The sequence below is a fragment of the Calonectris borealis genome, chromosome 1 (assembly GCF_964195595.1).
Source record: "Calonectris borealis chromosome 1, bCalBor7.hap1.2, whole genome shotgun sequence".
NCBI lineage: Eukaryota > Metazoa > Chordata > Aves > Procellariiformes > Procellariidae > Calonectris > Calonectris borealis.
In genome coordinates, this window is record NC_134312.1 from 195,402,597 (window position 1) to 195,420,382 (window position 17,786).

Genomic DNA, 17,786 nt, shown 5'->3' on the forward strand with positions numbered 1-17,786 from the left:
CAGCTTTGAAAAACTACTGATCCAGTGGAGCTACTACATATTCAAAAGAACAAGAAAAAAGCTGACTGAGAAAAGGCATCGGAAAATCACAGGGAACTCTTACCAGAATGTGTGACCAACAGCTACAAGTCCGTCCCCCCTCCCCACCCGATCATTTGATGTTTCTTCTAGAAGCAGGATCAAAACAAACAGATGCTACTATCTTCCCAACTGTAAAGCAAATAGCTTGTAAAATATAATCCCAGTGGTGCCAACATTTTCTAGCCTTTAGTAAGGGCATTAAACTGATTAACCTACAAAAGGATTCCTGGGTTGACTTTTGGACTCACAAAATAACACGGCATTTCCATAGTATAATCTCTCCTGGCCAATTTTAAACCATTCAGCTCTCGCTAGAGATGTGCTACGCTGACTAAAACAGAAGTCAAAGCTCAACTGTTATCATGAGACCTGAAGTGCAAGTATCAAAATTACCATGTGCAGACCAAAGTGACAGTCCTCTGGAAACGCGCGTGCTCCCTGTCAGCTCACCCTCTTGCTCACCAGCACGTCGCAGGGTGTCTCGCAGCGCTCCCCGGCCTTTCAGCCTCCCAGGCTGGCCGGATCCTGAGACGCGCAAAAGCTCCTGTGCTTCCTCTCATGCAGAAGTCACACAGCCCTGGCTGCCTGGTGGCACTGGAACCACGCCTGGACCCAGTCCCTTGGTTCCTACACCAGCTGTTGTAAACAGCATCTGTAAAGATTTCACTAACTGGGAGGATTTAGAATATGGGGGTTTTTTTCCAAATCAAAACAAAGCTAAACTTTAAACTCTTGCAGTTCTCCTAACACAGAATGCTACTTTCTTCCCAGACTAAACATACATAAAAACGAAGCAATACAAAAGTGCTTCAAGTGGCCAGATCCAGAGATTCTTAAATGGCTTTGCCTCCTTCCAGTGTGCATCTAGAAGGACTCTTCCTGCCAAATTTCCAGGGACATACAGTACAAACTTAACAGGCCGGAGTTTTTATCAGTGTTTTGTGCTCTCAGCGTAGTGTAGAAGCTGTCACAATAAGCCAGAAGTTGCTATCACTAATATCCTAAACAGTTTACTCTTAATACAGATTGCATTTCTTTTTTTTTCCATTGAACTACGTTCTCAGAGTTTAAATTATGCCATGTTATCATTCTGCTATGAATTTGCAAGCAAAGAGGAAGAATACAGGTTTGCAAGTCCTGCCACCTCCACTGCCACCAAATGCATCAAGAGCCTTTTTTCTCAAACTGCTCTAACTGTCTGAAAATAAGATTTTTGCTCCTACCATTAACACTGAAAGGCCACACCAGATACTTATTCCTCCAAGGGCTATCGATGACTGCTAATAGCCAATCTAATTTTATTGATATTGAACTTTTATCCTTTTGTGTGCATATTGTCCTTTAAATTTTCTTCCTGTAATTGATATTTACACCCAGGAGCATTTACAGAGGGCATTGGTATGAATCTAATCCTTCTCCCTCCTTGGTATCATTTGTGTCCTACTCACCCATTTTACCAAAGGCTCCAACCCCTTGCTATGGCCAATACCTTTCCCCTCTTGTGCTTAATTAGTTACTCTTCCTTCTTGACAACCCACTTTCTCTTTCTGCTGGCACATTTTCTCTCAAGTGCTGTAATTCAGTTCTTCTTCCAGAAGCCAGTCTCTTCTTTCATGTTTTATTTATGGTCATATTCCATGGGCCACCTTCTCCCTCAGAAATCTGTCCAGTCTTCATTTCAGTAATTTCCTAAACATCCTGAGATGCTTTCTACAACCTTATTCTTCTGTTCCATCATATTCTCAGATTTAATCTAAAATCCCCATTCACAGTTTTACCTGAGATGGTCTTCTATAAGCTTTGGCAGGCAAATATTCAAGCACGAGTAGTTTTTATTTAGTACTTAAAATAAATAACACACATCCTATAATTTCTACAACCTGTCATCATTGTATATGGAGGTCACCTCCCCTACTTCTTCAGAAGCACTTCTTCATCATTCCTTCTTCTTTATTTTTACCATCATGGAAAGGAAGAAGAAAATCGCCTTGCGTACATTTCTTTACTTACAAGTCTCTACAAGCAGGCTCCTTTGATTACTTGGCTTCTTTAAAACTTTGTCAAGATCAGCCTTGCACCTTCAGATTAAGTTCAGCAGTTTAACCGTTCATCAGCAACAACCAAACACACAAATCACACACTCAGTTGCAAGGACTAGCAAACAGCCCTCAAACTGCCAACTACAAACTGTAAACCACAAGACACCACAAACTGGAGCTAGGCAAACTACAGAGCATCTACAAGCACGTGGCTATTTGTTCTTTCCTGCTTCTCCCAATGTAAGAAGGATATGCATCATAGTCACCAAAAATAGTTAAAATGCAACGTCTCCAAATGCCCACACCCTGCACTGCTCTCTATTCACTGTCCTAATGGTCGCTGCTTGCCAACAGTACTACCAGCTCTATAGACGTATTCACTGCTTCCGCCTAGTTGAAGAAGTACTGAAAGATAGGGAAAAAAATGTTTTGTTCCCTAGAGTAGAACAGGAAGAAGATGCTGTTACTCAAAGAAAGAGTTAATAAATGTGAGAAAGGAAGCTAAGGTAATTGCCCAAGAAACTGCTGGAGTTCCATTCTGATTTAATTTCTACCAAAGCGAGAGAGATCAGAATTTGACCTTCTAGAAGGTGGGCACGTGATAAGTGAAGCAACTTTTTCTTACATCACAGAGCATTTCTTTCTCACAGAAGACGACACTTTAAACAGAAAAGACTGTCTCTGCACTTTCACCTGCTGACGGTGGCTGAATAGAGGCTTCTACTTGACCTGTCATGGGAAAAGCTCTAAGAGCAACTTACCTTCAGTCAAAAGGGAAAGGCAGGGACTAAAAAATGGCGCACTATCTCAAACTAAAATATAAACTTCACTCTGCAAAAACTGAAGAAAGGCTTTATTTTCCAGGTCCCAACAATATCCTTAAGTACGGGCAGGAATTATGCCTATCAACTACCTCAAGTACTAGAAACCTTCCATAGAAGCAAGATGAAATGGAAACTGGAAAAGTTTTTCATATGAAGGAATGCATGGTAACACGAGTCCTTCCACACACTTCACTTCGGATCCCCTGAAACTATAACAAAGGCTCTCTTCTGCTTGAAGAAAGAGGTTGAAGAAGAAGAACCAAGAAAGTCTCATACTTTATGAGGTTTTATTAATGCAAAATGAAAGAGTATCAAGGAGCAGACAGCTTTACACTCATGTACCCAGTGAGACTTTATGAGATGTGAATTTTATGTTGCCTATCTAAATGTCCTTATCTGTATCAAACTGCTGTTAATCACTAGTCATTATCTTTCTGGCACTGAGCAGAGTCCTGCCCAACAAGTTAAACAAAAACTCTGATCTTAAATGAAAAGCATGCTATTTAGAAAGGATGCATACTAGATTACCTTGGGTAGGAACCAGAAATATCACCTAGGCACCTCCAGCAACAGCTACTGCAACAATTAAAAACCAGGCACGTGGCATTTAATATGAGATATGAAAACACAGATTTGGGGCTGCCTATAGAATTAAATACAGAGATTCGCAGCTATAAAAACTAGAACTACTAAGCACTAAAATTCTCATAATGAACAGGGACCCTTAATAAATCCTCATGCTCATAATGAACAGCAAAAGAGTTGAGGTGGGACTTAACATACCTATGGGCTTGACCTGGTGCTCTTCCACACAGAAGAACACACAAATTCTGCTTCCATCCCACTTCAGTCACCAGTGTAGCCTTTCCAGGTCCTGCCTGTTGAGTTTTAATAAGATTTCTTACAATCTCTAAAAAGCTTTTCAAGTTATAGAACCCCTACACTTGAGGGAGGCCCACTCTTACTTTTCCATGATAACACCTTATTCTCTATAATTAAACATCAAAGTACTCTGTAAAGACAACATACTCCTTTTTTGTTGCAGTGGAATATTTGAAAACAACATTCCTTTTGCAAATGCGTATGTGATCAGGTAGAAATGGGAAGGGGAAAGTTACATATTCTACCTTTGGAGCTAATTTAATAAAATGAGCCTCCTTGAAACCCAAACTCTTTTGTTTATCTCCTTTTAAAATGAAACTCAATTTTTTTTTCCTTTTGATGATTAAAGCTTGAGAAAGCTATGCTTTTGCTTTTGATATAATTTGTGAACATAGTATAACCATCCGTAGCTACTGGCCCAGAAAACTGCAGCATCAGATCTGAATTTGCTCTACAGTTTGACTGCACTTTTTTGTCATCCCTGACATTTGAAAGATACCTGATTAAAATTATTAGTGATTAGAATAATCACTACTGCAATAAATTCTTTGCAAACAGATATTACCCAACTGATACTTAAAACCAGAAACAGAACCAACTTCTTTGTTCTTCTTTGAACTAAGTCTTAAGAAAGCAAGAATAGGAAAAAAAAATTAAAATACTATTATTTAGAATTATTCCTTCTTTTTCTAAAAATTCTGTATGTCTTCACAATGAGCCATGTTACTTTCAGGAAAATCGAAAATCACTCCATTTGCACTAAGTGAAAGTTTGAAGGCTGTCTGAATTTTGAAAGAAACGATACGCACTGAGAAGAGACCATTCTCCTATGCTGCAATTACTGATACTTTATTAGATTTAGCACTGAAGGTCGACAAAAGAGTACTTACCTTTTGTTTTGGAAAGAGTTTTGGAACAGAAATCAGTCTGTTGCTATGTGACTGGTTTCCAGGCAGCAATTCCACTCACTTCTTCGGGGAAACGACGTGTTCTTCTGTTTCTGCAAATGCTGTTTATATTGAGTAAATCCAAGTATGTTCAACTCAGACAATATACTGTGAACCAGTAATGAAAAAATGCATTTGCAAAAACCAGAACATAACACAATGACCCCTCTCAACTCCTATCCGGAGAAAGAGATGCATCATATACATGACTGATTGCTGGCATTACATTTTCTGGCTGTTGACTCGAGAGAATGCCAACTTTTATGAACTGTACTTGATCCATTCAATTTATTTTGTGAATAAAGCGTATAGTTTCCTCCATTTCTTACCAGGTTTGAAGGGCCCAGACATGTCAAAAGTGACAAGAGTCAGTGGAAATACTACAAAAGGGTGACGTTTTCACCAAATACTGATCCACATCCCTCAATAACGAACCAAGGATGCATCCATAAAATGTTTTTTCTTACAAGTTTTTTTTTACTTTATTTTTCTTTGCTCTTTATAAAAAGTGTCTCTTACTCTGTCCATTTAGCATCTGTTATGACTCAGTTGTGGAAGTTCAGAAAAATGAAAGGTAATTAAAAAATTCAGTACAGTAGGATAAAATCCATTCAAGCTAAATTTAAACATCGTTATTCAGATCAAAATTCATTGCCCTGTTTTCACCAGCCCTCAATTGAACAACCTGAATTGAATCAAACTCTTATTTGATTATTTATTCAGATAATAAATAACTCACTCAGAAAGACAGAGCCCAAAATCCACATTCACATCTGTTGAATTTTAAAGAACTTAGAGGAAATTATTTTGTCTTTTAATGTAATTAGCATCCAGTAAAATAAATTAGTAGACATCAGCTTTCACTAGCTATTAAGCTTTCCACTTATGAGAGTCTTCGGTTTGAATAAATGCAGAAAGAAGACACTTAAACCTGCATATCATAAATAAGGAAAGAAAAGGTAAGAAAACATGTATATTAGGAATTAGTCTGTTCATTTGCTAAGAACCAAACATTTACGACAATACGTTTTATCTTTTAAAAAACAAACATGTTCTGCAACCTCAATTTCCCTGGAGAAAAAAAAAGTGACAAGAATGCCACAGAGAAGAAAAAACGATTAGGAAGACACTTGGGACCAGACCTTTTGGGTAACGATGTAAGACATAAGCAGCAAAAGGTTAGGCAGCTGAACAGGGTTTTTTTGGTGTGGGATGATACAACCACATCTTTTCTGGTGGGGCTGTGTATCTCCCGGCAGCACCGTCTGGTGCTGCACACATCCTCCAGGTTATGTGATGAAGCGGTACTACTGTACAGCCTTCTGATCCAAATCAAGGCTGCATGTGCTTCCGACAACAACTGACCAAACTCGCCTACAAAATTATATGCAACCCACAGACACACATTAAAAAACATTCTTCAAGTTGCAAAGTCAATCACTCAAGAATTATGTAAGAGAAGAATTTAATTTGCATGTGGAAATGTAATTCACTCCTTACCGTATGTGGTATAACTTAATCTTTCATTACACGATTACATACACTTTCTCTACGGACATCAGGCTGTGCAGTCAAAGGAGCCGTACTCTGTAGCTTCCTACTTCATTGCTTGCACAAGTTGAAAGGTCTAATATCAATAAGCTATGGAGATGTAAGAAGGAAAAGGAGGATCTCCGTGTTAAAGCTGTTCACGTCTCTGTCCTGAAGAGTAAGGCTCTATCTCTGCCTCTACTAAAGACTCCTACCTGGAAGAGTCAGGTATGGGAGCTCTTCTGCCTAAATTGCACGTCCCTTATTTTTTCTGTAGGTGATTGGAGATTTTGGGATCTGACTTGTAGAAGACCTTTCTAAAAATATCACAGGGTACTAACAAGCAGTGGACACTTTGGGTCTTAACTGCATCCGTGTTTCAGTTCCTCATTCATGAAATGTCAAAAAAATGGTGTAAAAAGAAATGTCCAGTAATTGTGAAAACCCTGAATGGCAGTCACTGCACAAAACAAATCCTGAGGTTCTGTCACTAAACCAAGTATTGGTAGACTTTCCCGGTTTCATTATACTTTTTACATGGCACAGGCAAGTCTGTGTCTCAGTTTCTCATTTGTTAAATAGAAAAGCACCTTCCTTCTCCATGAGGCTTTTATGAGAATGAGTATCTGCTTGAGATTATGAGGGACTCAAATACTACGGTGATGTGGGATATAAATACTCAAGACAGACAGCGCTATGTAAAAGCCAGGGACAAAAGAGGTGTTCATCTTTTTTTGTCTGTTCTCAGAGCCCTGTATTAATTCAGGTCCAAAGCGACAATTTCAACAACGGGCCAAGGGGAAAACCACACAGAACATGAACTGACTCATTAACTGCCTGTTTTGCACAGCAAAGGAGGGGCTTTAGAAAAAAAATAAAGTGACAGACAACATTAAAACTCCACCTCAGTGAGCGTACAACCCTTGGAGTTGAAGGATTCCAAGGTCTGACAACCTGAGTGCTCAAATTTGCAGCTTTAATGAATTCTTTTGCATGTTATCTGTAGGACGATAGAGAAATGCAGCTTCTGTTCCCTACATTCTGCACCCAGGCACCGAGACAGCAGCCCATCCCCTTGTGCACAGCCCCACTGCCTTCAGAATAACTATGTGAAATACAGCAAATAACCCTCTGCCAACTCTTCAGTGACTATATGAAAAGTGTAACAATCATGGATAGGTGACGAAACCTTGCTGCAAAATTTGGGGCTAATCCTGCAAGTGCTGAAGCTTAGGAATAACTTTACTCATGAGCAGACTCACTCAGTTCAGTGAACTGTACAATCACAGTGTGGAACATGGTCAAGTACACCCCAAGGTACTAAATGAAGAGTTCAAAGGTTTCAGGACCAGGAATTTAATCTGAAATTTTACCCACATTTTCCTCACCTGTATTTTCTCTTGACTTATTTATAGCGCTGAACAATGCAAAAGTAATGCAGGAAAGTGGAAAAATTTTGAATAAGGCATGCGTTGGATGTTTTCTTGATGTTCACATCTCATATATGACACTCATTAGGATGTAACTCCTGCCAGTAAGTGTACGCTGAGCAGATGGACACTAGCAGAGTTTGTGAACTTGTATTAAGGTACAATAGATCATGCCTTAATGGCCACACCGTTCCAGTCAGGCTGAATCCTTTCTCCTGTCACTGAAATGATTTGTACACACTTTTGCTTAATTCCCCCTGAGAATCCACATTACACCATATACAGATACAGTGCATAAAAATTACATATAGCAAAGTACTTACACCACTCGCTAGACTAGCTGGGGAACAGAGGGTCTTTTTTCCCAAAAAGTGTTCACACTCAAAAAAATCCCACGCTCTGTCAAGAAAATCTCTCAGTATGACATTTCGGCCACCTCTACCGTCTCCATTAACTCAGTAAGATCTTTTTATCAGACGCATTAACTCTCGTTACAGTCGTATTAAGCATTTCCACAGCAACCTTGGTAAGCCAGTGCTGGACCGGCACAACTGAACTGGCATCCACTCACCCACCCAGACCTGCATTCACAAGTGCTGGCGGCAGGAATGAACGTTTCTGCAGAATACAGAAAACCCTTTAACTCGGTGCATTTCCCTTAACTCAAAACGACTGCAAAGTTCCTGCCACCCACCTATGAGCCTCACCGGCTTAAACCCATAAATCGGCTGCCCACACTCCATCGGGCACGTTGATTCGGTTTCCACTCCAGCGGCCGACCAGGCAACAGGTCTGACAAGGGGGCGGGCTGCGGGCAGCCTCCGCACCCTTCCCCTTGGCACAACCCAGGGGCCGAGGAGCCGCCGGGGCCCCTTCCCGCCACCCGCCATTTACCTGGAGCAGGTGGTGGGCCGCCCGGTAGCCGAGGTGTGGGCCGCCCCGCACGCCGGGTGGCAGCCGCCCCGTGCCGTAGCCGTGCCAGGCCACCACGTAGGGGTTGTCCATGGTCAGCCAGTAGCGCACCTGCCCACCGAAATGCCGGAAGCAGAGCTCGGCGTAGTCGCGGAAGAGCTGGGGCAGGACGGGGCTGGCCCAGCCGCCGAAGGCGTCCTGCAGGCCCTGCGGCAGGTCCCAGTGGTAGAGGGTGACGACGGGCTCGATGCCCAGCTCCCGCAGGCGGCCCAGCAGCCGGTGGTAGTGGGCCAGCCCGGCCGGGTTGAGGGGCGCCGTGCCGTTGGGCAGCAGCCGGGCCCAGGCCAGCGAGAAGCGGTAGTGGGAGACCCCCAGGCGCCGCAGCCCCTCGGTGTCGCGGAAGAGGTTGTTGTAGCTGTCGCTGGCCACGTCGCCGCCCGCCGGCCCCGGCGGGGCGGACCCCGGCGGCGTGGCCGGGCGGTGGGCGAAGGTGTCCCAGACGGAGGCGCCTTTGCCGCCCTGGCGCCAGCCGCCCTCCGTCTGGTAGGCGGCGCTGCCCGCTCCCCAGAGGAAGCCGTCGGGGAAGGTGTCGTGGAGGAAGAGCTGGTCCTGCGGGTAGGGCAGCCGGGCGAAGCGGGACCAGGTGCCCGCGCCCTGCCCCGGCGCCCCGAGCAGGGGCCGCCCCAGCAGCAGCAGCAGCGGCAGCAGCGGCGGCGGCAGCAGCGGGGTGGCGGGTGCCATGCTCCCGGCGGGTCTCCGCGACGGCGGCTCCCTCTTCCCAGCCCCCCGCCGCCCCCTTTTATCTCACCTCGCCCCTTCCCCCCCTCCGCGCCGGTGGGCACGGCTATTAATAATTACCTCGGAGCTGCCGTCTGCATCCTTCCCGCCCGGCTCCCTCGGGGAGAGCTGCCTGCGGGGGCGGGATCCAGGGGGTGAGACGGGGCGGGCGGGGAGGAGAGGGCAGCAGCGGGGCGGGAGCTCCGCGGGGGAGAGGTGGACCCTGTCTCCCCATCGGGGTCGCCTCTGTCACCCCCCACCCCTGGCGCCTCAGGGCGGAGATCCCCGTCCGCGGGCGGCAGGGGCGGCCCCCGCAGCCCTCCGCCCGCTCCGCCGGGCGCCCGCACCTCGCTGCGGCTCCGGTGCACCCCTCGGAGGCGGCAGCCTCGCCGCTGCCCTGCACCCTTTCCCCGGAAAGAAGGAGCTCACGGAGAGACTCGACGGCCGGATCCATCCCCTCTGGGGAGCTGCGCGCAGCCCCCTTCCCGCCGTGCCGCCGTCGGGGAGCCCGGGGGCCGGCGGGCAGCGGCCCCAGCGGCGGGGCAGGGGGAGGGAGCGATCCGCGGGGGGGAAAAGGCGAGGAGGTAAAGATGGTTTTTCCTTCACCCAGTCTTTCCTTCGTGGTACCTTGGCAAGAGACACCGCAGCTGCGATCGCTTATGTAAAAGTAATTAAAGAGAAACTCGTTGTCCAAGGACATCATACGCTCACCCCCTTCGTCCCCCGTAATTCATGGACTGTCACCTCCCAGTAATAGCACTTTTCTTTTCTGGAGTAGGAGGTTGGTGTATTTGGTTGTTTACCTCGTTCAAAGCAAGTTCCAATTAGAAATGCCTCACAGATCTTTATGGGGAGGAAACAAATTGAGCTAAGTTTGATTACTGAGTTACACTTTTTAACCGATCGTGTGGGTGCGATGCAGAGACCTCTCTTTAAAGGCAGGTCTCAGGCTACTGTTCTTGTTTTCTTTGGATGAAACAATTCGAGGGCTGCGAAGCGAGAACTGGCTCAACACATTGCAAAAACCTGGTATTCAGTTGTGTGGACTCTTTAACATGAGCTGGGAATCTAAGAATAAAACACACCTACTAGACAGGCTGTTAAGGACAGGGAGATCTTCTCAGGAGATAAAAGTTGTTGTTTAACTACAGAATGAAGGCATTTAGATAATTTCATTTTATTTTTAGAAAATAGTCGCCCTCACAGGAAAATTACAGGTAATCGCTAATAATGAGTTGATGGATTTAAGTGGCAGCTGCAAGCCGCTGAAGGTTGCCTCTAGCACGCAGGGTGGGCTCTTGCGTCTCGCAGGTGCAGGCAGGGCTTTTGCTTTGCCTGTTTCTAGAACTTCCAACTTCCACCTTTTCTGCACTGCTTAGGTTTGGTTTCAGGCATTGTTCTGTGGTGTTTCTATGGAAAAGACCAAAGATGTACAGGGTACAGGATTGCAATTAGTCTTCCATTAGTGGTGATTAATTTATTCCCATGATAGAGGGATGAAGCTCTGGATAGCCCAGGGGACCACTGACACTCCTTCCCTAAGGGAGGAAGTTTGGGGGGTGGGAGCTGGGGATGGAAGGCCCAGCACGAGGGCTGGTCATCGGCTGCCAGGAGTGAGTTTGCTATGCAGTCTGATAAGCTGCTGAAATTTGATTACAGTCTAAGTAAATGACAACTTGAGCTGCAGCAACAGAGCTGGGTGTTAGCATCACCTGGCAGTTACTTGCAGAAGCTAGAGTTGTTAAGTGCACAGCGGCATTGCTGCAGTCATCCCTATGCAAGGAGTGAAGAGCCAGGCTCCTGTTCAGCACTGACCTGATTTCAGTGGAAGTGTAATGCCTTCACTGGAGCTCGCTGCATAAGTATTTTGAAAATCGGGATGTAGAGACATGCCTCAGAAATACCTTAGCCTAAAACAGGGCATTAGCGATGCTAAGTCCATTGCTGACATTTAAGGAAAAAAAACTTCATTGGGTACCTGGGAACACAAGAGATTTTAAAATATATCTTGATACATTCTGTTTTCATTTGCTAATTATTAACTAAAACCTAGATCAATCCTATTTACACTTAGGCAGCACCTATAAGTAGGCACTTAACTGAAACTCCTTCATTAGGAGCTTGTTTCTTCTAGAGCCTCTCAACAGTCAAAGGAAAGAAATAGCCTCATGGTGTTAGTGTGAGACAGCCTAGCTAAGGTCTTTGTCAACTTCTGGAGGTGGCTGCCTTCTCCAAAAACTATCCGGGAAGCCTACACTGACTATGCTCCTGAAGGAAGCAGCCCTCTTTTGAGGGATGAAATCTGGCTATAAGTTGCTGGCACAAAGCTGTCTCTTCACCTGTATGTCTGGCAAATGAAAACTTTTTTTTTTGCTTTAGTGCAAATGTCAGAAAATGTGCACTGTGGCCTCCAGCTGCTTTTTTTTTTCTTACAGAGAAAGCTTGTTTTCATGTTTTAGGACAACACAATCACCCACTGCTCTGAGCCAATATATTTTTTTTCTAACAGACAGTCTAACAAACTCTGTGCAATATTAACCATGCAGAAAGGTCAGCCAAACACTTGCAGACATCCAGGTCTCCCTCACTGCTCCTTGAGTTCAAAGCATGGTTCCATCGTGTCTGTGTTGCTGAGCAAGCACACTTCCAACTCTGCCCCAGGTCGGCAAATCAGGATTTACTTTTCAGCCTTCTTTATATCAATGATTATTGAACGTTCAACTTTTGATAATATGTATAATGGATACTGTAATCGTCAGTGTAATTTTCATTAGGCTGTGCTGAGATTTTCTTTACTTGTTATGCAGTCAGTGCATGCAATCAAATTTGACAGCGTTCTGACTGAGCATTTCTGTTTCTACCCCAAAGAGGCTGAATCTTCTGGGATACCTAATTTTAGGCAAAGTAACTCTACTACTGCTTTAGATTCATTTAACAGCTTTCCCTGAGGTCACATCATGCATTGACTTCAATGCAGCAAACCTCTTCCTCATTTTAAAATCTCCGCAGAAGAGCTAGCAGCCTTACACTGGTAGCATCCGTGCTCCTCACCGTGGCAGAACAAGCAGTCTCAGTGCCTAAAACAGCCATCTTCTGTTTTAATGCCCTTCTCTGTTCACAAGCATACTTCCAAACATATACAAGCATACAGCCAGTTGAAAATAGACTTGTGTAATAGCATTACACGCTCAGCATTTCATCTCAAGACACGAAAGTACTCACTACCAGTTGGGGACACTGCTTACAAAAATCACCACCTGAATTAGACTGAAGCGTTTTCTCTGCTGCTTCCATCACTGTGTAACAATACTACTTCTTTATTCCATCTGTTAAATGCTAAGCTATCAAAATTTACTTCCACTTGCTGATGAATAGCCGTTCCCAGTAGAAAGCTGTGCAACAGCATTCTAGATTTACCTTCTTCATCCCTGCCAGAACATCACAGCCTACGAGGCAAATAAGCTCGTCCTCAATTTTCTCAGATAAGAAGTTGCAAGTCCAATTTTCTTGAAAAAATGCAGCCTTCTGTAGCTATTCCTTCTTTCTCTCTTGATCACACTAGTTATGTGCATTCATTGTACTTTCAGAATGACTTTAAAGACAGCTAGTAACTGGCTGTATTGAAATTAGAAACGTAGTGTTGTCAGGTCCAAAATATGCCTGCTGGTGTGATGAATTAGTGCAGTGCTGAAGAATGCTTGGGAAGATGTCAGATCCTCCTCTATTCTAGCAGTAAGTACCAAATCATCCTTCATCTCCACTTTTTTGTAGTTGGAAAGCGTGGTAGAGAACCTGAAATGCCTTTTTTTGAATTCTGGGGACTCTAGTCATCTCCTGTTTCAAGTGTGACAAATTCTTTTTATCCCCTAAAGGACTCTGAATTGTTCTCCTTTATTCTGTGGTAGGATCTAGTGTGAGGTGGGGAATTAGAAACCTAAACTCCAGTAGTTTTCTTTTTACTCTTGTAACCATGTCTCCAAGAAGTAGGCAAATCCTGAACATCCTCTTGTAGGAAAAGTGGAATTCCAAATCGTTTGGCCCCTCTTACTTTGCAGGGTGACAGGGAGTAACTTCAAGGCAAGCCTAGAAATTTTTATTTTATTCATACAGGGCAAAGAGGACAATCCCATTGTAACCTGGAAGGGGACATGTAGTGTCTGGATGCTTCCTCATACCTGGATGCTACAAAGCCTTCCCAGTCTTGCAAACTCTCCTTCAGAGGAACCAGCAAATCCATTTCAACCCCTGAAGGGGGGGTTGAAGGTGATGGGGGATGGGGAGAAAGTTGAAACACCACCTTGGAATGCCATTTCGTTGGAAATTACATCCTGGAAATGCTGTCTTTTACTTCTGGGAGGCCTCAAACACCTCCCCATTATCCGGATGATGAGACAAGAGTTTGTAGATGACCCCCCTGTCTTCAAAAGTGCCTTCTGAATTGGTGGAAGAATGGATGGGCAAAAAGAGAAGGGAAGGGAGGGAGTGAAGATGTGGGTACCGCCTCGCTCTTCCCGTCCTGGGCAGGCAACATGGGCTTGGCTGGCCAGAAGAGTCCAGAGCTGAGGGAGAAGAGTCAGGGGTGTTGGAGAGAGGGGAGAAAAGAGTGCTCCTTGCCAACTCCGGCCATGCAGCTCATAAGCTGCAGGCTTCAACCCTGTTTTAGGCAGGAACGGAATCCTGGTTGCAGTGGTTGAAGAAATATGCCTGTCTCCCCAGAGTCTGCTAAGCCTGTGTGAACAAGTGACAGTGCGTGTCCAGGAAAGTTACAGACCAAAGAGGGATTTGCCTAATGAGTTTTGGCACTTCTAGGGCAGAAAATCCTGGAAAACAGAGAGACTGGATCACTGACAGGGGTGAAATAGATTTAACAATTTAGATTGGATCTGGAGAGACTGGATCTCAACCCTAAAAGGTGCATACCTGTGAAAATCCCAGTTTGTGGTCTCTGATGCAGTATAAAAAGGAGCAGAAACATAATTTCACTGTTCTCACTTCTATTTTAATTTCTATTTGTGATGCACTGTTATCCTTTTGAAACGAATTTCATTCAGCCTCCACAGGACAGCTCGAACGCTTGAATCCTGTGGCTCAGTCTAGAGCTGACGGCACTCTAGAGACACGTATGGTGACTTTTCGTTTACAGTCATCCTATCTCTTCAGTTCAGGCCCAGCTGAAGCATTTCCCTTCACTCTTCAAATTCCTACTATTTTAAAACCTCTGGCAAAATGCCACATCTTCTATGAAAAGAAAGATCCACAGGGGCTTACATGAAGAAATAAAAAGCACTACTACTAAAAAATGAAAATGCAATGCTAGGTTTTATGTACATGAAAGTTGAATTTTTTATGCATTAAATTCAGTCAGGGAAGAATATCCTGCAAAATTACTTCTATCATCATATCTTTAGATCACTTTCCATAGGTAAATTGATAAGAATTACTCCTGCTAAAGTCATACAGCAGGACAAGTTAGTACTTGCTAAATCTGTATTTCAATAAGCAGTTGAATGACACCTTAGTTCAGATACTTTTTTCTTGTTGATTTCAGCTCATGCCAATATCGGTCTCCTTTACTGCAAGGCAAAGACTGGCTCACCAAGAAATAGGAATGGTTTTAAGAACTGTTGTCGTGTTTTAATTCTTTTTAAGATTTTCTGCCTAAATGACTCTTCTGCAGTTAAGAGTTATATCATTTTAAACTGAACTGAGCTGAAACTTTGTAAGCTAGTCGTTTAAACTAAATTGCACTATGCTGCTGCATTGCTAAATGTAGAGGCAACACTGGCTGCAAATGCATAAACATTTTGGGGGGCTACAGGCATATGATGCTTGTTAAAAAACAGAACTATATTATAAAAAATCAATTTTGACTGAATAGCAAAAACCCAGTCTCTGTACTGTGTGAAGTGTGTAGAACTGAAATGTGATTTATAGTCAACTGAGAAGCCATTTAGTCTTTTAGTGCTGCGTCATACTCACATAAATGTACTTGGGAGCTATTCCCAGATACTCTAGCGAGGCTTTACTCCTGTGTTTCCAAGATTGGCGCAAAACCATTGGGAAGTCAAGACATTTATTACCAAAACAGTAAGTATGCACAGTTTAGGGTCTACCTCTTCAAATGTGGTTGAGGAGTTGAACCAGATTAGGCCAAGATAGAGTATGCTGCAACAGGTCAATCTTGAAAAGTAGACCTTTCTAATAAAAGAAAAAAACACTTGAGGATTACTGCAATGAATTTCACCTCTGAGACATGAAAGCATAGATGCATGGCCAGTAGCCAAAGCATTTTGCATTAAGCATTTCTTCACAGCTGCTATCCAGAAGAATTGGTGCACTACTTCAAAAACTGAAAGTCAGATAATTTCCATAGTAAGTTTTGGGTTCTTTTCTGGTGGTTTTTTTTTCTGCACTTTTCCTGCGATTGAAGAAATAGCTTTTTACCTATCACACTGCAAAGTGGCAGTCACTAGCCTGGAGGTTTCTAAAAGCAACAGCTATCCAAGTGATCTGGCTCCATGGAAAGACTGGAGGAATATCTGCAGGTTCTTGCTGGGTCCTGTATGTGGGCCAGCAGCAGAGACTAAAGCACTTCTAAGAAGGCTTGCAGTTATGAAATTTAAAGCTTGTAGCTGGGCAGCTAAGTAAGGAGAAGCTTGAGACTGTCTGATAGGTGGTCAGATACTAGATTAATATGTAGGATGTCTATAGTCTAACAAAGAACTAAGAAGCCTACACAGGATACATGTCATGTAGGGAGGATGATGTGCAGACCAGAAAACATCCAAATATGGCATATAAAGATATATAGCCTAAAGTAAACACGTATTGCTGGTAACGAGTGGAGCTTGCCGGGATGTTTACCTTATAGAAAAAATAATTAGCTAATTAGATAAAGCATAACAGAGGCAGAGTAGAACATGGTGGCTAATAAAAGGACACTTGATATAACCTACGAAGGGACTCATTAAATGTGTGTAAAGAGGACTTGGATTCTATGGATTCAAATTGCTGAAATCACTGCTATGTTTTCACAGTGCAGTGTTGTGCTGTGTCTACCATACACGTCTACCATTTCTGAGCAAAGAAACCTCTGAAAAATCCTGTGCTCAGTTGAGCTGTGGGGCTGGGCAAGGCTAAGCAAGCTGGGCCAGCGAAACAGGCTCTGGAGCTGGGCTGGGGGATGTCAGGAACACCTTGAGGGAGCAGTAAGTAGGTCCTGCAGTGCTTGGAGTCAGTAATCCCTCACATATCAAGAGTTATGAGAGTGAGAGGCAGACCCCTGCAAAAAGTATCTGGCTTGTAGCCTTCTACAATTAACAAAACTGATGAACTAAGGGTGGGACTTAGCTTTGGGTTCAGGCACCTGAATGTACTTGTCTACTTACAGGTTTCTATATGTAAGCTGAGAAACGAATTCAGTAGCTTAAACATAGGCATCTTTTGTCATTGTAGACATTGTGGTGTACCCTGTCAGACCGCTTCAGAAGTTACTGGTCTTGCGTCCTATCTGGCAATCCCACGTTAATGTCTTAGGGGTCCCAGAGCATTTCAGAAGATGCTGATGTTTAGGTAACTGAATTGAGCCCATGACAGTTCAGGGAGATCTAACCAATGCAATACATGCAGCCTAGAGAATGATTCAGGTCACCCTAAGTTAAGCACCAAGGAGAGATTCACCTGCCCAAACGTATATGTCTGGTTCCATCTCCAGCAGCCCATGGTGTCTGGCACGTCTGCATGGGATATTGCACCGAGGGCTCATTTCAGCTGCCCACATATAGTTAACATGACTTTTGGCTAGGTACCCTACCTGTCTTCCACTTAATATTCCAAAACAACACAGGTCACCTGTAGACTCTGTAGGTAGACGACATGATGACTCTATGGCATGACACAATGGTAATCAGATGACACCATCTACCTTCCTGTGGGCACCAAACAGGATTGTCCTTCTGTAATGGCAGTTGGAAGTCAAACAGGATACCCTCATACATTCAGAATGGTACCCAATGCCATGTGTAAGGATGGGAGTCCTGACCATAGTGGCTGTTCACCTCTCCAGTTACACAGTCTGTTATGGTTGGACCTCTGTGGGTCCTGCATCACCCAGCTCTTGTTGAAGACGTTAATGTTTTGAGTAATAAGATGCCCATCTCTTCCTTAGGGTGAAATTAGAGACAGGATAATATTCGTTAACAGTGTCAGGATCTTAATACTTCTTCCTGAGCAGGAGCCAGACTGTTTACATGTTTTAGGTTTATTGCCCTCTTTAAGCGATGGACTTAAACCTCTTCTTTAGACCAAAACAACAGGAGCAAATCAGGAAGCAGTATGTGCTACTACTGACTTCAGTTCTGTGAG

General features: G+C 43.9%; 1 protein-coding gene across 1 annotated transcript in view; it reads right to left on the reverse strand.

Annotated features, from left to right (window-relative positions):
• KL (klotho) overlaps nucleotides 1–9,434 on the reverse strand; it is a 47,940-nt gene extending 38,506 nt beyond the window's left edge. The window contains exon 1 of the mRNA XM_075140074.1: nucleotides 8,628–9,434. Coding sequence (XP_074996175.1) covers nucleotides 8,628–9,386 — 759 coding nt within the window. The 5' untranslated portion in view covers nucleotides 9,387–9,434. The remainder of the gene's footprint in view (nucleotides 1–8,627) is intronic.
• Nucleotides 9,435–17,786: the final 8,352 nt, after the last annotated feature.